The sequence below is a fragment of the Anser brachyrhynchus genome (assembly GCF_964034855.1).
Source record: "Anser brachyrhynchus genome assembly, chromosome: Z".
NCBI lineage: Eukaryota > Metazoa > Chordata > Aves > Anseriformes > Anatidae > Anser > Anser brachyrhynchus.
Window position 1 is genome coordinate 7,723,663 of NC_137697.1, and position 24,410 is coordinate 7,748,072.

The window sequence follows — 24,410 nt, forward strand, 5'->3', positions numbered from 1 at the left end:
GGTAGGGGTGTTGATTATCTCAACTTAAATAATGCTTTTGATGCTCCCCCATATTCCCATAGACAAACTGAGAAAGTTTGGCTAGATAAGTGGAAAGTGAGCTGGGTTGAAACTGGCTGAACTGGGTTGTGATCAGAAGCACAAAGTCCACCTGGAGGCTGGTGACCAGCAGGGTACCTGAGGTCGATATACTGAAGCCAGCTCTGATAAATATCTTCACTAATGATCTGAACTGTGGGACACAATGCATCCCATCGTGTTTGCAGATGACAAAAAAAGGTGTGGGTGTTTGTGGGGGTGGTTCCACCATTCAGAGGAACCTCAGCAGGCTGCAGAAATGGACTGACAGGAACCTCAAGCAAGGGAAATGCAATGTCTTGCACCTGGGGACAGATACACGTGTCTGGGGAAACCAGTACAAGCAGGGGCTGGCTGGCTGAGAAGAAGTTGACAGAAAAGGACCTATGGAACCTCTTGGGTGGACAAGTTGAATACGAGCCAGCAAAGTGGTCTTGCAGCAAAGAAGACCAACAGCATTCTAGGCTGCATGAGGCGGGACATCACCAGCAGGTCAAGGGAGAAGATCCTTCCCCTCTGCTCAGCACTGGTGAGGTGACATCTGAAGTGCTGGGTCCAGTTCTGGGCTCCCAGTGCAAGAGAGATAGGCACTCATTGGAGGGATGCCGGTGATGGGCTGTGAAGGTGACTAAGGGCTTGGAGCATCTGACATGCAAGGAGAGGCTGAGAGATCTGGGGTTGTTTAGCCTGGAGCTGAGAATGCTCAGGGAGGTCTTAATGTGTGTCAGTTCTTGCTAGGTCAGGGGATTACGGCGAAGAGGACAGAAACAGACAAGAGGGGATAGACAGAAACTGAAATTCAGTCTTTTTTTTTTTTTTTTTAATGTAGGAAAGAACTATTTTGTGGTGTGGCCAAGCACCTGGACAGGTGCCCAGAGGCTGTGGAGTCTCCGTCTTTGGAGATGTTCAGAATCGGACCAGACACAGTCCTGACCAGCCTGCTTTAGCTGACTCTGCACTCAGCAGTGTCATTGGACTGAGTGATCTCCAGAGGCAACCACAACTATTCTGTGATTCTACAATGGCAAATGAATTGCTGTGAATACATCTTTGTTCTGATATGATGGAATCAACATATGTCTGTATTGCTTGATATTTATTCTGAAAAAACTCTAAAAAATCCAGTTTATGTCCTCAAATCACCTCCTGTTATATATTTCAAATCTTCTATTCTATATTTATGGTAATAAACACTTAAACTTCAAAGCTGTTTTTATTGTTCTTTTTATTTCTACTGAAAGAGCTCTAAGGGTTTAAAGGAAATATAACTTACATTTTTTTTCTTCAAGACATCTCCCACTGAGCTCCAGATCACATCCAGTGATGCAGTTATGTGGGCAGAGAGCTACCTATGAGCTCCTGAACCAAAGGTAGCAGGGATCCTACAGCTCCCAGGACATACTAACGATATTAACCTGTACAGTTGATCATAAATAATGAAAAGAATCATGAATCTACTTTGAATTTCAGATTTGGGGTTACATGTTCAGAGATGTAGGTTGATGTCCTGGTTTCACCTGAGATGGAGTTAATTTTCTTTATACTGGCTGGTATGTTGCCATGATTTGGGTTTAGGATAAGAATAATGCTGATAACACACCGATGTTTTAGTTGTTGAAGAGTAGTGCTTGCACTAAGACAAGGACATTTCAGCTTCTGTTACAGCCCTGCCAGCGAGGAGGCTGCGGGTGCACCAGGAGCTGGGAGGGGACAGAGCCAGGACAGCTGGCCCAGGCTGGCCAAAGGGATGTCCTGTACCAGGTGGCATTGTGCTGAACAATAAAACGTGGGGGGTTTGGCCAGGGGTGCATGGACACTGCTTGGGGGCAGGCTGGGCATCAGTCAGCAGGTGGTGAGCAACTGTATTGTACATCACTTGTTTCGTGTATGTATTTATGGTTATTGTTAGTACCCCTTCCTATTCTGTGCTTTAAACTGTCTTTATCTCAACCTACGAATTTTACCTTTTTTCCCAAATTTCTCCCCCATCCCACTGGGGGGCAGTGAGTGAACGGCTGTGCGGTGCTGCGCTGCCTGCCGGGTTAACAACAGCTCCGTTGGTGCCCAGTGTGGGGCATGAAGCTCTGGGGTAGTGACAGATCTGGCCAGGGCATGTTAAAACAAGTTGGTTGTAAGCATGATAATAGTTTAATAGCTTCTGGTCACAATGTTGATTTATTCATTCACAGTGTTGTTTTATTTGCTCTCAGGGTTGTTTGTCTGTGTACAGCACACACTCATGTTACACCCACCGTGAACTTAATCTCGTATTTGTACTCAGTATTGCTATCATCCTTACACTGCAGGAACCTTCTCATGGCAACTATTAATAAGCACGCTGTTTACCTCTTCTCCTCCAAGCGAGTTACAATAGTTCATGAAATTTTTGAATATTCCTGGGATGTTCAAACTAGCATGATCCTGCTGCTATGTCTTCTACGTGTGTTTCCAGATTTGTCTAAGTTCAAACCACTTCTAAAGAATTCCACCCAGAGATGTGCCCTGAGGCAGGGTGGCTGTGGTGGTGAGGTGTGTGGGAGGATGTGGGCAGGTATCTACCATGGTTGTCACCTCTGATGGTTTTGGAACTCACCCCTGAGCTTAATCCTAAAAAACTGATAGTATTTTTTTAAAAAGGTGTGCCCCTGTCCTGGCAATGCCAGAGACTTACAGCTCACCGCACTGTGTTGGGGTCTGGCCTGCACCTATCAAAGTGCACTATTCAATAGTACTCAGCACCCTCAAGAGGAAGAAAATGCCTCTGGATCTGATCCAGCTCCTGCAGCAGGCACTGCGGCTAATCGAGTTCCCCTGGCAGGCTCTGTGGCACATCCAGCCCCACAACAGGCCCTGCAGCTGAACCAGAGAACCAATTCGTGCTGGTATCAGCCACCCCTACAGTGAAGAAGAAACGCTGGATGTGAAAAGTGGCTCATCTAGTAAGGGAAAAGACTCCTACCAAGAAGGGAAAGGAGAAAGAATGTGGTGAGATTGGCTACTCCGAAGTAGGGCTGTCACAAGAACTGGGAGGAAGCGGCAGAAGTGATGAACGAGGCAGTACCCCCCTGATCCCTGTCACTGAGTGAGCTGTGAGGCACACAAAAAGATTTCAGTCATCATCCAGGTGGGCACGTTGTCACCTGGCTGTTCCCATGCTGGGATAACTGGACCAGTAGCCTGCAGTTAGAGGAAGCCAAGCAGCTGGGATCTCTCTCTAGTAAGGGGGTATTGACAAAGCAATGGGAAAAGGGGCAAGCCTTCAGCCTCTGGCGGTGACTTCTGTGAGATGTAGAGGAAAGGTATCCCTTCAGGGAAGATGCTTCATGTCACCCAGGCAAGTGGACTGACGTGGAAGGGGGTATCCAGTACCTGAGGAAATGAGCTGTGCTGGGGGTGATTTATGATGACCTGGACATGACCAGTTATCCAAAGATCCAGGTGAAGTCAAGTGCACGTAACTCTTGTGGCAGAGTCAAGGACTCTCAGCCACAGCAGGTGCTGCCCTGCCAGCAAGGGGCTGGGGGTGCACCAAGAGCTGGGAAGGGACAGAGCCAGGACAGCTGGGCCGGGCTGGCCAAAGGGGTGTCCCACACCCTGTGGTGCTGTGCTGAACAATAAAACTGGGGGGAGTCGGCTGGGGGGCTGCTGCTGCTCGGGGGCTGGCTGGGCACCTGTTGGTGAGCAGTTGTGTTGTGCATCACTTGTTCTGTGAGTATATATATATATATAATTATAATAATTGTTGTTCTTTTTATTTTTCATTCCTTTTCTGTCCTATTAAACTGTCTTTATCTCAACCCATGAGTTTTACCTTTTATTTCCAAATCTCTCTCCATCCCATGGCAGGGGTGAGCAAATGTCTGTGTGGTGCTGAGCTGCTTGCTGGGTTTAACCACAACAACTGAAATCTTGGATTCTGAGTACACTTGATAAAATGTAATTGCAAATTAAATAGTACAAAAGGAATTTACAGGCATGCTGTTCATAAAAGAACAACACATTTTGATAAGATGCTGTCTCTCTCTCCCTCTCTCAGAGATAACCACAGTTTTAACAACTGTTTTATTGCCAAGTTTTGCAATGTTATGGCAATCTAATAATATTTGGGATATGTTTCTTAAAGGCTCAGCAAATGGGATGTTAGAATTTCAGCATTTATTTAAGAACCAATTACTTCAGCCCTTACAGTCTCCGGAATCTGATAGCTTGCAAATTGTATTGCAAAATAGTATTTTTTGCACCAAAAAAAAAAAAATCAGGTCAATGTTGAAAAACAAAAGGAATCATCTGGGATACATTGGGATACATTTGCACTTATATCCTGATCTGCCAGCCACACAACTCCAGGCTAGTGATCCCAGCCTCTAATAAAAGGCATCACTGCCAGAACCTTTTCCTTTCCCCCCGCCACTCCTTAGACCCCACACTTTGCACCCACTGAGCAGAGGAGCCCTGAGAACAGAGGTGCCAAGGAATGCTGCCTCTTGTCCTCTCTGTTTGCTGTGACCACTCTTCCTGCCACCCAACGCACCTCGGCTGCTGGGAACCAGTGCAATACAAACCGGCCTGTCGGCCAAGCAGGGGACAGCTGCGCTACTGATCCGACTCTTGGCATTAGCACTGAAGGTTTCAAAGGCCAAATTCTAGCATGAGTTGGATGCTAGACATGTCCTGGGTGGCCTCTGACCGCCAGGTGTCCGTATGGATGTGTCTTCATCCGTGTTATGCAGTGTTACAGCTCGTAGCAAGCAAACTTTCATTTGTTGTAGACACACAAGGGAGAAATGAGCTGCAGCAGGACATCCCTATAAGGAAAGTTCAGAATAAGACAAAATAGAGAGGGACAGGCGTTGGGTTAGAGAGCAGTAGGGAAAGCAACTCCCATGCCCCAGAGAAGTGCTATAATGCCATTGAACACTGGGGGGCAAAAAAGCACACAGCCTTTGGGAAGGAAAGAAGTGCTCGGTTCTTAGGAAGGCAGCAGCCCCATTCCCTCTTTCCCTTGGAGCATTCTTGGTCTCTGGTAATTTTATCTCAGCCTACTGCACCCTCCAGAGTGCAGAGCACGACATTTTGTTTTCCAACTACTGCAAGTAGTTACCTATAGCAACACGAGGCAGTATTCTCTGGTTTGATGGACCTGCAAGATGTGAAGCCATTACTTTTAATACACAGGTAAAATAGTAATACATGGAGAGAGAAATTCATTTTCACGAAAAAAAAAAAAAAAACCAACTTCAGGAGATACAACGAATTAATACAACATGAGTAAACTAAACGAGCATGTATGAAACTGAATACAACATAGAAGACAACAGAATTAAGAAAACTTTTTCAGAGTGTAGTTTTGCATGACTGGTCCCAAACATTTGCTGTTTAAATAAACAAAGAAGAGCAGCTAGGGAATGAGAAACGAATGCTGGAGACTTAAAGGGAAAAGTTTTGCAGGTAATTTTTGTACAGCTTTACCATGTCAAAAATAATGTGAAAACATTTTACTGCAGATACCTTCACCCTTTTCCTTCATGAAGCAACTCTGTTACACTCTAAAAATATCAAATTTCAGCATCAACACGTCTCCTATTTGCATCACCATCTCCCTGTCTTTTGGCATACTGCAGGGACTGGTGATTTGCAGGCACCGATGCTAAAACTGAGTTGTATCAAGGGAAAGGCTTTTGTGACTCATCCTGAGATGTCTAATTTATCTTTAAGAAAAGTGTCTCCCACAAAACACCTTGTTTTCTTGTTTGGAAGTCAAAGAAATCTTTTGAAATCTCTGTGAAAGAATGAAAATTGTGCGTGTGTGGGAGCAACTGTGACATTACTAATACTGCAAGTACTCTAAACAAGAGAATCAAAGCTTCTTAAAACATTTTACTTACATGACAGGCCAGTTTATTAAATGGAAGAAAATGAAAGGCACTTGTAAGAGAAAGAAAAAGGAAAGTGTCAGGAATATAAGGCAGCAGGCTTGTTTCCTGCCTCCTTTCATTCTGCCATGCCTAGCTCTGTTAAAATGGGAGAGCTGGAAGGCTGGTTATTGCAAAACATCTGCATCTTCATCTAGACGTATCGTTTGCCGAGACACAACATAGATATTTATTTGATTCTATGTATATGGAAGCAAAACTAGATGTGAAAGGTCAGACCCAGGGTCCTTCTAACTTTCAAACTCACATCATTGCAATAAAAGCTGATACTAAATATAGAAACTGATCGTACTGATAACTCAAATGAAGTCCTGAACTCATGTAGAAAGACAGAAAAGGTGGAACTTCTTAAATTAGCAGCACTAGTGTGGTTCTTCAGTGCCTGTAACATAACTCAATAGCTGAAAAAAATACTTTTTTCTCTCTTGTCATGAATCAACATTTTTGACTGTTTTCAGTGACACCTGAAATATGTATTTTTTTGCTTCAGAATAAGCACCATCATACTTCCGTTTTAAACCGTTTTCCAAATTGTACTTATTTTTTTGCTTGCTTGTGACAAAGACACATTAAGTAGGACGTTACTTTTAAGTATTAGAAGCAAATATAGGATGCTTTTATGGGAAGATTGTCAAAGAAAAGCTGAATCTATTCTGTTGTGTGTTCTATAGAACACAACTCATTTGAAAAAGATAATGAGAAAGATGATGTGAGTGCCTGAAACATTTTTCTCTGAACAGACTTGTAAATAAAAGCTTTGATGTTTAAGATAGTCATATCTCCCTTCTCTTTTCAGGTTCACAATTCCTGTGTTGCTACAGACCTACCGTCACTCTGTGGGCCTGAATCAATGCCAGCTTTCTCTTTGTGTAAGAGAGCAGAGATAGCACTGACCATTCAAATTTTAATGTTCTGATGGTATTAAACCTCAAAGAAAATGTTAACAAAAACAGAAGTAAATGTTGCAAATTTCCTTTCCCATCCTCACACTGGAATCAGAGCTTTACGTAGTTAACCCATTCTCAGCTCCTGGAGCACAGGTGGTCTACATGGTGCTTTAAGTCTTCTTGTCCTACAGAACCAAATCACCTCACCCTTTCCTTATTTTTATGGCTCCACAGAAGCCTTGCTCTTCTGTTAAAAATTCCTCCTCCTGCTAGATGTTGCATCAATGCAAGTTAATGATGGCAATAAGTGAACTGAGAAGGTAACAATCCTTCATTTTCTGGCCTTCTCTTTGTCCTGGGTGAGGCCCTTGTTCTCCAGCCATCCCAGCACCTACAAAGCATTTCAAGTGCTGTCCAGGGTGTTATTCTTGCAAGCTCTTCTCTTCCTTGAGTATAATGGGAGAGGGATTAATGAAGAGTCACAAAATGGAAGAAGCCATAAAACTTGTATTTTTCACAAGGCAGGATGAAGGAGCTGTGGAGAAAGGTAAAGTCTGCCAGGAACTGAGCCCCATTTGGGGCCTCCAGAGGTGACACAGACACAAAAAGGCAGCTGAGGCCTTCACAGGCTTGTATAATTAATGAGCTTATATAAGGGAATTTTTTATTATTTTATTTTCCCATGAGAATAAATGACTTGCCACACTCTTAAAAACAAAGCTGAAGCTGGTGCACCTGTGCAGGGGCTCCTCATGCTCAAATCCAATGATTTGCATGTGTTGGTGTCAGTTCACACTGTGTGGAGCTACTCCAAGAGGTGATGAGCTCAACAGCTAGCTTGCTGAACAGTCGAGACTGTACATGTGCAACATGTATATAAAAACATACTTGGCAGCAGTCTTTCTCTGTATCCCCATTCATTAAAAATATTGCATTAGTAGATGGCTTTGTGGTGCTTAGCATGTAACATAACAAATGACAACCTCCAGAATCGAGGAAGCACAGCATAAATACAGCATATCACTTTCACAAACAAAGGGCCTTTGAAACTCTGGCAATATAATAACAATAGGAATCAAACTCCATACTCAATTAAATACAAATTTTTGGACTGCAGGATTCACTGTAGAGTTTAGAGGTACATCTGTACAATAATTCATGACAACCTTTGCAGAACTGAATTGACTCAGAGCATTCTGTAAAGAACAAAAACCATTTCACTCAAGGCTAGACATATGCAGGTAAACAGAGAAAACAGATACTACATTAAGGTAAATACTGTTATTTCCAATGCCAAGGTTTGACTGGCTTACCACCATGAATACAATTCTTATTTTGGCTAAGTTTATTTTTTTCAATTATAGTATCAAAGTCAAGAGGACAGACTTTTAAGAATTAAGAAATTGCACGTTTCCTGTAGATCAATTGTTTAGGTGCCTAAAAACAGATTTGCAGAGTAGCCTTAGCCAAACTTTCATGGCAAAGTCAGCCAGTACTTTCATTTCATTTGTACACAAGCAGCAGGATCCAGTATAAAATAATTGCTTTACTATTATGCTTTTAAACAATAAGCTTCAACATTTTTTACACTCCAATCACCTTCCATACCCAAATCTGCTTTTATCATAGCTGGGAGGTTAATATACCATTTAATGATCCTGCTAATCATGACATAATAGCACCATGGCTTATGACAACTGTTTGATGCTCCTGCAGCTTTTGATTACCAAGGAGAATAACTCCAAACTTAAGATGCTTGTAAAACAAGATAAATAACAACTTTCATCCCAACTCTGTCCATTTTTATTACTTCTTCAATTTATCATATACTTCATCTACTTCCACAAATTGATAATGAGTTTCATGGCTCCTCAAGCAGGGCATCAAGACACCACAGGCAGACATGTCTTCACATACAATACAGTGTGTTAATACACTGAGGTCAACTGGAAGGAAGTAGTAAAGCAGCCAAAAAAAAAAAGAAACTTTCAATCTGAGGCTTGAGGCAACCAGTTTTATCAAGTCTTCACTTTGCAGATAAGTGATGCTCTGGAATTGCAACTGCTCCAAGCAGGTAAGAGAGGAGGGTGTACCAGTAGGATCAGCATGGCAAAAGCACCAGTGCTACTGACCCAGAAAGAAAACATTCCCCTGGTGGAATTTCTTCCACTTGCTTTACGCAGTCCTACCCCACATATCGAACACAAAAAGCAACAAAGCAGCAGCCGATCAGTGCCACCATCGATGCAGAAATCACAGTGACCACACTGCCAGCAACACTAACCAAGAGCCCCAGGCCCACGCCAAGGATGATCTGGGCCAGCTGGACCATGCAGGTGAGAGCGGCGCAGTCGATGCCCTTCCCTCGCCTGTGATCTGTGTCTTGTTTGTCCTCCTGCAAATTCTGGACCTGCAAATAAGCAAAAAACAAGATTCAGGGAAGGGAACTTAGACACTGCTGGTAACTTGCACCTCTCAGCCGATGATGCACTGTCATGACATCCAGGTGCAGCAAAACAAGCCAACAGCTCTCCTCTTCCTTTCCATTTTCTTCTGCCTGTCCCACAGAGGTTACAAAATTAAAACAGATTTTACAAGTGATAATAAGTTTTCCAAATTGTCCCATTTCTCCCACCTGCACTTTTCCCTCTACCCCTTCTCTCAAGGAAGGAATTGAGGAATGATCAGCGAAACCAACCTTTTACTTGAAGTTCAGGTCTACTTGAGCTCTGGCAAACTAACATAAGGAGTAAAATTCACTGTACAGGACACCCTGTCAAGGATATTTTTGTTACAGTTCTCACATGGCTGAATCATACAATCATCTAGGAATGACGGAATGGAAAAGGAATGGAAGAGACCTTCAAGATCATCAGGTCCAACCATAAGGAGAGCCTTGGGGGGAATATTGAGACATAGTATGTCCCACACACAGACAGATCATAATTTGTTGTAATGGAGCTCTGTGCTCTGAAGTTATGCCTCAAAGCACATAAAGGAGTTCAGTATTAGAATCTAACTGCAGTGCTTTTATTGCTGAAAAAAAAAAGTCTGCGAATGAATGTACAGACTAGGATTCTTCTACATTACAGAAGGCCATTATCAGCTGCGACATTCAAATGACATACATAGCAGAGGAAAAGGTTTTATTGTATATGGGCATCTCGTATACAAGCACCATGTGAGGTTGGCTGAACACTGGAACAGGCTGTCCAGAGAGGTTGTAGAGCTTCCGCCCTTGGAGACCTTCAAAACTGAACTGGATATGATCACAGGCGATGTGCCAACTGTTCTGTTTCATTCGAAAATTACATAAAAGTTTACATATTTATTGTTCTTGCAGTTGAATGGAGATGGTTGCTTTGTAACACACAGAGGGTTTCTGTGCTGTGTGTTAGCTGAGCGGGTCTCTATCCAAATGCTCAATTGTGATTAGGATGCTTTTATCAAGACCTGTTATATTGTTTTTGAGCTGTTACCACCCAAAGCTCAAAATTACTGGAGGCAAACAGTGTCTTCCTAATCCCGTAGATGAAACTGAATTTGGATCCTAGGGAACAGCAGCATGGAGTAGGAATTGAAAGGGCAGCATTTTAAAAACCAGCACATGATTTTGGTAGACTGCATACTGAGGGAAAAAGTCTGTTCTTTGTTCTGGAATAATGCAGACCTTTCCTCTGAAGTATTTTCAATTTTAGACACAATTTCTTTGGAATTACATCTGTTTTGCTGTGCTCTGCCCAGGGTTCCTATGTGCCAGTAGTTCTGACCACAGTAATATGAATGTGTGAATGAACACAATCTTGCACTTGATGTTTCCTCTTTATTTATTTTTTTTCCTATTATAGAAGGTTCTGTTAATGTCAGAAGGTTCTGTTAATTCTGTTAATGTCAGATCTTACATAGAATTATCATTTAACATCTGGCATAACAAGTACTATACACCAAACAAAAAACAATCAGTTCTCTCACAAGTCACATTTGAAGCTATTAGCCTATTAAGTACAAAGTCCATTCACACTCAGCTTATTCTATTTCACTTCTATCTTGAAACACGTCTGAGTCAGAGATGGGCTATAATTTACTTATAATTACTTTACTCCCTCTCTCTGAGCTGGCTGGCCTAAGATTAGGGTTGTGATCCTACCCTAAACTGGGTTCAGACCCTGTCTTTTGTTAAATCCCTCTGAAATTCTGCATTGTAATTGTTCTCTGTTGGAAGAAACAGAGAAATTAACTGAAAAATTATGAATCGGATCTATGAAATATTTAACCACCTTGAAACATCCTCCTAGGATTCAACAGAGTAATTTAGGGTTTTCTTGTACTCATCATTCAGATGATGATGCTTAGAAGTCAAACAGAACAGTACAACATGTTCTCATGGACTTAATCTCGTCCTGTGCTGGTCTCAAGTATATTTTTTGTTGTGTTTCAACTGTTCAACACTTTCTTTATTAATTTCTTCGAATGTCACTGGACATAATGAGAGCTTTTCCTAAGTCCTCCCAATTCTCCTTAATCCTTCTTGCTTCCAGCTCTCTTACTAAGTTGAGAGAACATTTCCATTAAAGAGCTAAACTCTTTACAAGACATTAAGATCTTGCTGTGTCCAGTAACATGGTAGAAGGAATGCAGGCTTTTCCAGATTTCCTTTGGAAACACGATTTCTTGCTGTGGAAGACCAAAAAACAACCCTAGACGTTTAGAGGGAGAACGAGAATGTGGAATATAATTTATTACTGAACTACATAAAGCTGTTCGTACTTGAATTGCATATCTTTATCAGCTAACAGTTTTTTGTAACACTTTGCAGTTAACTGAAACTTCTGACAGCTTTTACAGCTTGGTTATTAACTTTAGGGCCTCAGAAGTCAGCTCCTCAGCTAATATGAACGGGCTAGGCTTTCCTGAAGTAATTTGAGTTTGGCAGCTGCTCAGCCTGAGCCCCTTGCACTTAGAAACAAGGGCACGCACGCACAGCTGAGAGATCAGTGGTGCACAGAGCAGTGGTTTAGATTTGATTCTCAGGAAGGCAGCCCTCGAAAGCAACACAAATTGGAGCCCTGTTATCCTCTTCCTGCCTGAACATGTACTGCAATTGGCTCTGTTTCAGCTGGGATGATAAATAATTACTTGTCTCAATGCAGGACTCTGTTTGGAGAGCCTGGAGCTGGGACCTTAGCTGAGAGATGTCATGTAGCTACATGACAGCTAATAATATTAGTGTTGTTTAATAAAGTCTTGAACATCTTTATGTCAGAAACTTTCTGTTCATAACACGTGTCACCATAAATAGTTTGAAATTACAATTAAAACCCATTTGCCAGTTCTATCCAATGTTCTACCAAAATACACTAAACAGATGCAGCCAGATATAAATTTACTCTTCTTTTGATATTGAACTTACCTCTTCTTCTCTGTGATACTCTGCAATGAGTTGGAATGGCACTGTGTACAGCGTGCTGGACATGACACCAAAGAGGGAACACAGAGCCAGAGTGGAATAGACATTGGGAAACAAGCCAATTAATCCAGTACCTAATCCAAAAAGTAGGTATCCAATGAAATAAAGTCCCTTTAATCCTATGTATTGCTGAAGGATTTTCTGCAGGTCTGTGGAAAGAAAGAAAAATTGCTGCTGAGACTAGAACTGAATAAGTCACATTTCATTGGGGAATTCCTTTAAGGAGTTTTATTTTGTAAGATGAAATGAAGGACAAAGTTATTGATTTTGGAAGTTGCCTCAAATTACTGCGGTTATAAACTTGCTGCAGAAACTTCTTTCTGCTAACTCTCTCTGGGGTACTTTTATTCAGACATAACCAAGCTCTGAGAAGAAGTAGTTAACAGCCATTCTGGAAGAACTGACCCACTGACAACCTCAGACATTTCTGCTGTTTGATTACAACAGGAACATTTGGCATCAGCCCCTGTCTGAGCTGGAAGAGGTGCTACATAAATGCCTATAATTAAGCTCCAAAGGAGGAAGATTCTTTTAGATGCTCACTTCAACTCCCAAAATGCTCCTAATTTGAGATTTTGGATAGCAAGCAACTTTTAAATCCTGGGTAAGAGCTATGGTGAGATTTATTTGGGAAACTGTGCTAGCATATTTACACATAATTTTGAAGAGCAAGGTTCATGTTTTTGGCAAGAACTTCTACTGTATTGTGAAAAGGTCACAGTATCACAGTATCACAGTATCACAGATTTCTAGGTTGGAAGAGACCTCAAGATCATCGAGTCCAAACTCCGACCTAACACTAAGTACTCCACTAAACCATATCGCTAAGCTCTACATCTAAACGTCTTTTAAAGACCTCCAGGGATGGCGACTCCACCACCGCCCTGGGCAGCCCGTTCCAATGCTTAATAACCCTTTCAGTAAAGAAGTACTTCCTAACATCCAACCTAAAACTCCCCTGTCGCAACTTTAGCCCATTCCCCCTCGTCCTGTCACCAGGCACGTGGGAGAACAGACCAACCCCCACCTCTCTACAGCCTCCTTTAAGGTACCTGGAGGGAGCGATAAGGTCGCCCCTGAGCCTCCTCTTCTCCAGGCTGAACAACCCCAGCTCCCTCAGCCGCTCCTCGTAAGACTTGTTCTCCAGACCCCTCACCAGCTTGGTCGCCCTTCTCTGGACTCGCTGGAGCACCTCCATGTCCTTCTTGTAGCGAGGGGCCCAAAACTGAACACAGTACTCGAGGTGCAGCCTCACACCAGCTTGGTCGCCCTTCTCTGGACTCGCTGGAGCACCTCCATGTCCTTCTTGTAGCGAGGGGCCCAAAACTGAACACAGTACTCGAGGTGCAGCCTCACCAGAGCCGAGTACAGGGGCACAATCACTTCCCTAGACCTGCTGGCCACACTGCTTCTTATGCAGGCCACGATGCTGTTGGCCTTCTTGGCCACCTAAGCACACTGCTGGCTCATATTCAGCCGACTATCAACCAATACTCCCAGGTCCCTCTCGGCCAGGCAGCTTTCCAGCCACTCATCTCCCATTCATTTTGTGAGAAATGCAGATGGGGAGAGACCATCAGAGTGACCTTTGAAAACCTAATGCTATAGGTCTGCTAGGTGAAAGAGCATCTCAGAATGATAACCACAGCTTCAATTTTACTCTGGCATTTAACTTTAGGATGATATTCAGTGTTTAGGGTCAGTTCACATGCAGAACAATGTCTTCCTCTCAAAGTGACCCCTCATCACATGGTCCAGACAGGAACTGCTCATGTCAAGATACAGATTTATAACACTGCTGAGAATGTAAAATTTCTTACAGTTTTCGTGCAAAAAAAAATTTGGCATCACTTTATTTTTTTAAACAATGGCAAACTGCAAGTAGTATAAACACTGATTTAAAACAGTGTTGGAGTACATTCCTGGATACTTACAAGAATAGACTGAGGACGAAATTGCATTGATACACAGCCCCCAGCATCCAACCTCTACGCCTCTTCTGTAGGTAAGGTAAAGCGTGGAGTTATGAGGTGCATAAGGACTACCTCGGTATACAACCTGAAAGAGACCATAGAGATCACAGAAGACAGGGATGCGTGGCATGTATAAATACCTCGTGCTTACGAGAACACGGGACCCAAGACAGGGCCTCATCCCTGGCAGGGGTAATGATTAGCACCCAAGAAATCTTTCAGGCAGTGCTCCCATCATCCATTCGCAGTTCTTCCGATTTCACACTCATTTCTCCCAGACCAGCTTTGTCCTCATTTCTTACGCTCAATTTTTTCCTGGACTGTCCACTCCTTTGCCCTTTTTCCTTTGGGTGTCCCATTTCCCACTCTCCCCTCTCTGCTTCTGCTTTCCTGCTTTAGCATCTCTTTCCCTAATTTATCTACAATTACTTTTTTTTTTCTTTCATGCCACACATACATTTTTCCAATCAGTCATTCTCTTATTCAGTCCCTTATCCAGCCAAGCAAAAATTTTTCTTTTAGGTGTTCATATACACTGCAGGAAACCAAAACTCCGTCTCACCTACAGAGACAAAAAAAAGGCAAGGAAACATGGCATACTGGATGGGAGTCACTGACATTTCTTCAGATTTGTAACAATATCTCACTTCTTTTTGGTGGAGGAGGAGATGCTACGAGGGAGGAAAAGCAAGAGGATTTTACACTTTTACCTGTCCCATGAAATCCGTGAAGAAGAGCATGTTGGATAGGAAAGCCATCCATCCAAAGAGGTGGCTCACACACAGATAGCGATAGTGGGATGGCATGCTGAAAAGCGTCTTCAAGAGTGATTTAAGGGTCATCCGCCTTTGAGTCTAAAAGCAAGTATTTAACAATAATACTGTATTATTGCCCTGAAGGCTAATAAAATAGCTGACGGCAAATGGAGAAGGCCTCAGTATCTTTTCATTGCTAAACTTCCAAAGTGTTTTGTTTGTTATTGCTAGGATGGGTTGCTTGGGTACTGAATGTCCTTCACTATAATTTGTAGAGCCATTGCATAGTAAAGTCATCTGAAAGATCACAGAGACTTGGGGAGCTGGGGTACATCAGTAAGGATGTAGCAACATTGCTTGTTGTTGCAGGCAGTAGAATTGTTGTTTACCACTAGAACCAAGTGAAAATTTTCTGCAAAAACACATTCAGCAGGGGTTCAAAAAGCAAAAGAAAAGAAATACAAAAATAATTATTTCCTGGAGACAATCAGCTTTCCATTGCAGATTTAAAGCTGTCATAGAAAATAATGAAACCCAAAAATATCTCCTCAGAATTAAAGTATGTCAGTTGTGGAGTACTGCAGTTCTGAGACTTTGTTCCCATTCCTCTTTCTATGTCCTATGTTCCCTAGAAAACTTAATCTTTTCTTGTATATAATTACTACGAAATTTCCACAACATCTTCCCCCTCAAGAGGCAGGAAGAGGCTGTGATACATAACAGGAGATGCAGCACCACACAAAACCTTACTGTCCAGATAATGTAAGCTCCAGCACCTGAACGCCCCCATCTCATGGGCAAAGCAACTCAATACAACATCAAAAACATTATAGGCATGGGTTAACAAATCTCACTGACAGGCAAAAGCAACATTTCTCACCACCTTCAATGCCCCACCTTATCTCCCTCCTCCTTGTCTGAGCCCTGTGCCCAAAAACTATCTGTTTTTTTGTTTTTGTTTTCAGTCACAGTCACCAGATCACCTCTATCACTTGATTTTTTCAGTACTTCAGGTGTGCTTGATGTCAGGCATTTGCAACATAGAGTCGTTACTACTTAAAAGGTCCTGCGTGGTTCTTTGCTTTCAGAGAAAAACAGATGTTATTTTTTATATTATTCCGTGCACTATGGAACACTTCCAATTTTCTCTAGGAATATTTGGTGGCAACAGTGGAGAGGTGGTGCGAAAAGCTGTATGGCCACTAAATGGGGACGAACTTTAGTGTAAAGTTCATGGCTGGAAAGCTGAATTGTGTCTTCAATCTGCTGTTAGCTGATAACATTTTTCCTTCCTTTAATGTTCTAGCTACTTTTCACAATTCTGCTTTCCTTTGAACTAGGTTATGCTGCAAGCTGCTCTATGAACAATCACCACATATAAAGTTGGAAAATACATTGCTCCAGTGTGAGGTTTTTAATCCTCATAGGAATGCCAAAATTCAAGTCATCGACTTTTACCTTGAACTGCATATTGTCTAAATCCCTTGGAATTTCTCTCAGTATCACTCTCTCTTTTAACTGCATTTTAAACAGAGTAATCATTCTATTCAACTACAATTATACAAAAAAAAAAAAAAGACAGTTCCACATTAACTCATTAGCATTATTTTAATGATAATTGCTATTGTTTGACTTAGCTTATATAATTTGTTCAACTCTTCCACAAAGTTCTTCAAAATAGGCTTTCTAATCAAAGTGTTAAGATACGGTCAGGGAACTTCAAGGGACAGTAATTACAAATAATAATTTGACAGACATGCTTTCTTTCTATTTAGATATTTTAAAGAGTAGAAATGGAAACAGAAATGTTTAATAAATATATTTAATGCCCTCCAATGCACAATCCTTTAAAATCTCACAATACCTAATCATTTTTTTCTACAAAATCGCTACAACTCAATGCTGATTCATAAGGATAGCGAGGAATTCATATGACAGGTTTTATGGCCATAGATCCTGAGTAATTTGGCACCAAAATAAAGAACAAGAGTAGAATAATTTTGGATTTCTGTTCATACTGTAACAGGTGAAATCTCATTAATAACCATGGATGCTATTAGTATGTAAGAGCATAGCCCTTAATTTAGAAGAAATTTAGGCCTGTGATGCCTGCAGTGAAAAAAGAGGCACAGAAAAACAGGAAGCCAAACCATTTCTTCAAGGGAGCAATTACAGTAATGAATGAACTCAGAAAACATGTGCCACAGGAGACAGACCACTGCGGTAGCGAGAGTGTCTAGAATTTATACAAGCCCGGGCACATCAAAGGAACATGAGACAGATCAAAGCACAGTGAGCCTCTGATGGGCTGTCCAGCTAAAATCCTTGAAAGGAGGGCAATAGCAGAAGCTGGCCTGCAGTGCATGACAGAACTTTTCCTCGGGCGTCAGATGCTACTGACACACTGGAATTATTTTTTGCCAAGCAAGAGGCTACCCCAGCCCCCTCTCTTCTTCATTGCCCTTCCTTTCTTTTAGAGCCTGCATTGGCCAGTCAATGACACAGAGCACCTCTGACAATCTGGAGGATACTCAAAGGTAACAGTGCTGGTGAAGGATGCTGTCTGCTCAAGCTGGCCTGTGGTGGGGAAACAGGGAGAACACCGCAGTGTGCTTGCCATATTCTCCCAGCACGCTGCTGCTTTGCTGCCAGTCCCTCACCGTGTGTCTGGCATCCTCACCCGGCAGTGTTCATCTTTTATTCTAGCTTTGCGTGGTGTCTGCTGTAATAATATTCTTATCTGGGTAGGGAGTACCAAGTGCTGTTAGAATACAAGTGATAAACAGTAAAAGATTATAAATCCATTATATTGGTAGGTTAAACGTGAATTTATGTTTCTAACTTAAAATCATCTGGGTGTTCTCATTAATTTTTAGCTGATTTCCCAAGAATTGTATCGGGGATATATACACATGATGCCAAGAGATCAGAAGTGAAATTAAAACAACAGGCAACTGTTTCACTACATACTGCCATGCTAGGAACCAAACATATATATTAACTTTTGCTTACCTAGGATACCATGAAAGTGTGGTAAGGATTCCTACATTAAAAGTCATCAACAAAACAGTCAAAACCACTACTTGTTCCTAAGACTACTCTATAAATTTGCTTCCCAGATATTTTTCAGGTAGGTTCACCTTTTCTCAGCTTCCTTAGATTGAAACTATCACTCATAAGAACTCAGCAGGATCAAAATACCAGTGATTACTTGCAAGCACACACTATTCTCTCCCACCTAAAAGTTCCACCAATGGCACAGCTACACCATCACTTCAAAATAAAACTAAAACCCTGAAGTGACGTTGCACTCTTGTTTAAGTAGCAATTTCAAACAAATCAGCATCATCAATGAATCCTCAATGAAATACTGAGCAGTAGCATAACTGAAATGTTTATCAGACCAGGGAACTAACGCTTCATACTTACTAAATATGTCAGCCTGTTGACATCAGTGGGAGTTGCACATTTATATCAAAGATTAATGGTTTGTAGCTCCTGTCCACAATGTATTGTTAATTCTGTCAGGACTGAAGGACAAATCATATCCCCTTGACAAATTTCAGATGAGGAGGATACAAGAAACTTGCAAAGAGTGGAAACTTGAATCTGGTTCTCCCTCATCCCTGCCAACTGTTCAAAGCATCAGGACTAGTCTGTCCCCACCCCTCTTGCTGGAAATACTTTAGAAATAACAAAACAAAAAAGAAAGCAGACTTTCTACTGACGCTGTATCCTGGTGGAAGATTCTTTTTCTGAGTGTGTGTGTGAAAGGGGAATATTTCAAACAGTCAGCAATTAAAAGGCGTTGGTCACCAAGGATGGAATGATATGGGCTACAAAATCATCTCTGCACTTACCTCTGTATGTGATGTAACAGCGTGTTTCTTTGGTTTAGCTGCAGCATTTATTTCAGTACATGTTAAGTATCCATTCCTGATTTCCTCTATGGAGCTATACTTTTTGGGGTCAGTCACTTCCAACAAGAACTTTGTCTCTTCTTTGTTATACCTGAGTGGAACTTCAGGAATACTGCGCAGATGTATAGTAAGGCAGATTAGGAAAACCAAGGCTGACAAGAGGAAAATCACCTGGAATTCCGATGCTAAGGAATATCCTAGTACGGTTTGACCCCAATCCACAGCACCTGTCAGGTAACCCAGGGCTCCTCCTAAGCCTACATGGGGAAAAAAAGGGGGAAAAAATCTACTGGTATTCATAAAATAAATAAACAGCACACAATACCCTCAACATGTGATTCCCTCTAGTAATGATTGAATAATTACCCTTCAGATATCATTGTATGTGGGAAGAATCACAAGAAATTGGAACACTGAGCTATTCACACATATGAGCAGTTACCAAAATGTCTCTTGGAAAATATCCTCAGTTCTGATGGATGGAGCTCTCAAAAAAGACCCAAATAGTTAGCAACATGGGCCTTCATCTCTTTGCCAGCCAATATTCTGTATGATTCAGAAACATTTCTTTGAAGCTGTCTTTTCTTTGAAACAGTGAGTAATACAAAATAAAACTCTACTGGAACATGTGTTTTTTAAAACTTCATAGAAACAAACAATTTTTCTATTACATCAAGACTATCTGTAGTTCAGACTTTGTAAAACGTACTTTATATAGCTGAATCTGAACTGAAATATTGCTTCCATGGTTTTTGCTTATTTGTTTGTTTGTTTTTAAGAAAGGAATTAAATAAAAACCATTGTTTTGTAATCACCAAAATCCAAGTACCTCTCCACTAGGAAAGGAAAACAAAAAGGAATGAATATAAATGTGAAATTCCTCTTACTGAGATTCCCCATCTCAGAAAATTTAGCATTCTCATTTTACCATTTACTCTATCTTATGTCTCAAAGTTAATAAAAGTAGAATTCAGTCCATTAAGAATTCAGTCCATTGTTTTACAATTCCTTCTTTTTGATGAGAGTGCAAGCTGTTTCAGAAGTACAAGGTACAAGTGTACACTGTTACATCCAGCACGTAGCTTTGTCAGGGGAAGCAGCTTAGTACAGTCCCAACACCCCGTTAACCAGGTGGTTCTGCAGGACATGGAAGTGACCCAGCACAGAAGCATCTGAAGAACGTGGAAGTATTTCTACGCCTCTGCTTAGGAGAACTGGAGACAATGCATGGCAGAACCATTCTGTCCAACAAAAAGTAGGAGAGGTAACAAGACCCACGTATGCTTCGCCTAAAAACCACATCATTATCATTCCACTCTGGACTTTCTGTACTTATTTCCCTCGGGTGTGATCACAGCCCTCCTTCATTGTGTCCTACTGGACAGGGACTGTATCGTCGCTTTTCTAATGAAAAACAATTAAGCTGTTAATATATTTTGGAAGAAAACTTACACTACATGTTTGCACAGCAGTTAATGCTTGATGCTTGAGGTCTTTTTTGCATACTGTTTTGACAAAAAGTAATCATGATATTGGAATGCACAGTCTGTGTGTTGGGTGTTGGGTATGTGCAGTCTCTCTTCTACTTTTCTCAGTTTTACATCTGCAAGCTATCCAGTTTCATGTTTGAACTTTAAAAATGGCAAAAACAAATTGGAGAGCAAAGTCTTGGGGATAGTTAATGTAAAAAGAAGGAACTAAATAGGCGAAAGATAATAATACATAAAACAGAAGCAATTAAAAAGGGGAAGGAAGGATGCTTTCTGTATTTAATAGGGACAGAGAAAAGGAATAATACATTTTAACTATAGGAAATGTATATTAAGATTAGATTTTAGGGAAAACCATTTAACAGCAAGGCCAGTGAAATGCTGGAGAAGGCTGCCTTGGGAGAGCTGCAGAATCTCAAGCTGTGCAACCACCCATCCAGATGGGTTTAGGTACAGAAGATCTTGATATAGTGACAAGGTGCTGGACCAAATAATGTGCAGAAATCTGTTCCGTTCTTATTTAATGTGATTTATCTTACATCCCTTTTCACAGCTCACCACACAAATGAATCAGTTCAGTAGCTCTGAATACAGAAATCAAAACTTTTTAGTAGGAAAAATTGTAAAGAGTTCTGCTGAAGGCAGGAATATACTCAGAAACTCGCTCCTCATTCTTTCCAAACTAGTGATTGATTAAAATGTTGTCTGTGAGTTTCTAATGGCTCATACTGACTTCATTCCCACGTGGCTTCAGGGTTCTCTTAGAATCTGTGCCCAGGTTCCAGGATGCAGCTCTTTCATATATCCAAAATCTGCCTGCCGACAATAGCTACTACACCTCCCTCTCAACTGGGGTAAGCACCACCGAAGCTATGTGCTTCTGCTCTTGGTACAGCTCCGTTGCCACTAAAATCTGCATCAATACAGACTGCATGACTTCTCATCCAGACGGTTTTTTGTCTAGTCCTTTCACAGTGACTGCTCTCAGACACAGCTGGAAGCTCCTCCAAAGTCACATCTCAGGTACCCAGCCTTATGTGCACTGCCTGTGTGTTTCGCCAACACAGGGCAAAGCCTTCTGCACTACGTGAGCTCTTTCCTTCTGTAACTCAGCAACTTTTCAAATGTCTAAAGGCAATCACATGAAGCGAGTTTTTGGACTGAACTCCTTGGTCTTATTTTCTGGAAGTTAGTGATTTTACATAAAACTTCTTGTTTCTAAAGTGGAGGGCAGCATACGCTGGAGCACTTTCAAAGAACAGAAACCAGCCATACTGCTGGTCACTTGCTCTTTCATGTGCTGGGTCAAAAATATTTATTTGTAAGTGCTACGGCAAGGAAACAAGATCCTTCTCTTATTTTTTCCTTCATCAAAAACTTGAAGAAAATCAGAACAAAATGAATACACACTACTTCATTTTTTTTAAATAGTTAATTGCTCTTAATTGAACCATGGCTATATTACTGTAAATGTTTATGCCTGCAGCCTTCTGCAGCAGAATTCTTGTAGCAGCAATCACAAGTTGCTGTGCTCTGGAGTAGTTAAAATCCAGCAACAAAAGACCCGTGACTGAAGCGCAGAATCAGATGATCAGTTCATTCAAGATTAGCTCACAGAGATTATAAAATCCATGCAACTGCCTTCCCCTCCCTCAAAGTAGGAAGGAAAAGAAAGGATCTGAGTACCTGTAAAGAGGGCATGGTAATGCAGACCCTTCTCTTTATCCTGATGAGAGCAGACATCAAATAAATATGCTTTGATAGGGCCATCAATAAAGTCAGCTGCAAAGTCAAAAAGCACTACTCCCAGCATGGTAATGACTATTGCCCACATCTGCTGCTTGTCTCTCCCATCGATGAAAGCTACAAAAAGGAGAAGAAAAAAACAAAAACAAAAAACAAAAAAATACGCCTCATTCTGACAGCAATAGTGTCATGTTTTGCAAAACCCCATTTTTCTTTCCAGAAACCTCCAAATCTAAACAATGCTGTTATGCACAAGAGCTCAGTCATAACAGAATGACATCTAAGAAGCAGGATAACTATGTTTTGAGTTTGCGTAGCTCTGAGCTGTGCTAGGTTGACTTTTATACACAAGCAGAAACTTGTCAGCACGAGCTTAAGGCTCCGCAATAAGAGCATCACTAGCCTTTCTCTACTCTGCACTTCCATTGCATGCTCTGGTAGCCAAACATACTTGTATTTTGGAGTACTTATTTTACTCCATTTGTTCCACCCTTCCACTGTTATAGACAGTCAAGAGTTGGCTAACATCTCTTTCTGGGTAAATGAATACAAATATACACAACAGCAATGATATCCAGGAACAGAGAATAAACCAGTCTGTGAAAAACACGCTCCTCCCCACAGGAAGGAGACACAAGCCACAATGACAGCAACGACTTTCCAGCAAGTCTTTGAGAAGTTAGATCTCAAGCTGAAATAAAACAGCAACTGGGAACATCACTCCTATCTGATTTTGCACACTCCAGGTGCAACAGGGTTTCCAAGGAGTTGTGATTTGTATTATTCACCAGCATAACACGTTCCTGAGTCAAGCAAGTGCTGCAATAATTAAAGCTACATTAAAAGATGAACTACAGACAAATTTGAATGCTGACCCATCTAAAATAGGGACTAGTAGATATTCTGTTACAATTTGTACTACATCATACAAACAACATTAACCATTTAACTTAATAAGGTAGATTTTAGTTCTTTAAAACTTCTCTGGGCCTAAGCAGTGCTTTAGTTGTATGAACCGATGAGGCAAGCAGATCAGCATACAAAATACTGTAATCACATGCACAAACTACAGAACACTATGTAAAAGGCACATAACATGCAGCATTAGGATTGAACATAATTGCAGTACTCCTCAGCTCCTTCAGTGCAGCCGAGTAATGTGCTACCCAATGTTAACACCCAACTTTTACAGCAAAATAAAGGAACCCCTCCTTTCTTTCCTATTCAAAACACTGGGATGAGTTTTGTCTGTCAGCACAGCGCATTCCCCTCACTCACCTGCGATCATCTTGTCCCCATTGAGGTACAAAGCCATGCCTACCAGCATTATGATGCCCAGACCCAGAATGTACGGTCGCCTCCTGCCCCAGCTACAGGTGCAGTGATCACTGGCTGAACCTACCACGGGCTGCAGCATGAAGCCCAGGATCGGGCTGATGAGCCACACCAGGCTGTAGAGGCTCTTGGGCAGCCCTACACTGAGCAGCACCGGTGTGACAAAGGCGGCCTCCACAGCATAGCAGAACTCCCTGCCGAACATCGCCATGCTGTGCATGACCAGCCTTCCCGTCCGTCGCTTCTTTGGTACCACCATCCCAGTCCTGGTCACGGATTGCTGCACGGCCTTCTCTTTCCCTCTGGTGTTGTCCAGGTCGGTCATGGCCACCTCAGAAGGGGGTGGAAGGGCCCGGTGGAAGCTCTGTTTGGTTAAGGTCATCGCTCTGTCTACTCGCCCCGGCCCAGCAAGTCGGTGCTGCCTGCTCTGGCTGACATGGAGTGCAGGTCATATGCTGGGTGGATTTGGTCTGCACTGGGGGAGGGACTCACATACTTTCATGGCTCTGCGATCACAAGTTATGAAAGGAAGGGGGCGGGGATGAGTGCTAACATTAGCAGATCTGCCCTCCTGGATGTCTGCAAAGCTGCCGCCCATCCACGACTAAAGCATTACTGTTGAAGCGCGAAACACACCTACAATGGGAGCATACATCACATGGGCAAGGCGCAGGATCAGCCCGACACAAAGCTGCTCCTCTTGTTGCTGCAAGATAGCGGTGACACCGGGAATATAGAGCCCCCATCTTCCCATTCAGCAAACAACCCATGCACCGGAGCGCTGAATTCCTGTAGAAGGGGGAAAAATACAAATAAAAATCTACAA

General features: G+C 42.0%; 1 protein-coding gene across 5 annotated transcripts in view; it reads right to left on the reverse strand.

Annotated features, from left to right (window-relative positions):
• Positions 1-5,303: 5,303 nt before the first annotated feature.
• Positions 5,304-24,410, reverse strand: part of SLC45A2 (solute carrier family 45 member 2) — a 30,219-nt gene continuing 11,112 nt past the window's right edge. For 3 of the 5 annotated variants that reach the window (XM_080573423.1, XM_080573425.1, XM_080573424.1), the window contains exons 2-8: positions 24,221-24,373; positions 22,190-22,366; positions 18,954-19,270; positions 15,049-15,192; positions 14,300-14,423; positions 12,309-12,514; positions 5,304-9,308 (exon numbers count right to left, since the gene is read on the reverse strand). In XM_080573423.1, the coding sequence (XP_080429549.1) occupies positions 9,084-9,308; positions 12,309-12,514; positions 14,300-14,423; positions 15,049-15,192; positions 18,954-19,270; positions 22,190-22,366; positions 24,221-24,338 (1,311 nt within the window). In that variant the 5' untranslated portion in view covers positions 24,339-24,373 and the 3' untranslated portion in view covers positions 5,304-9,083. Of the gene's footprint in view, positions 9,309-12,308; positions 12,515-14,299; positions 14,424-15,048; positions 15,193-18,953; positions 19,271-22,189; positions 22,367-23,527; positions 24,374-24,410 lie in introns of those variants that run through there. The other 2 variants (XM_080573422.1, XM_080573421.1) reach the window with 2 other exon arrangements.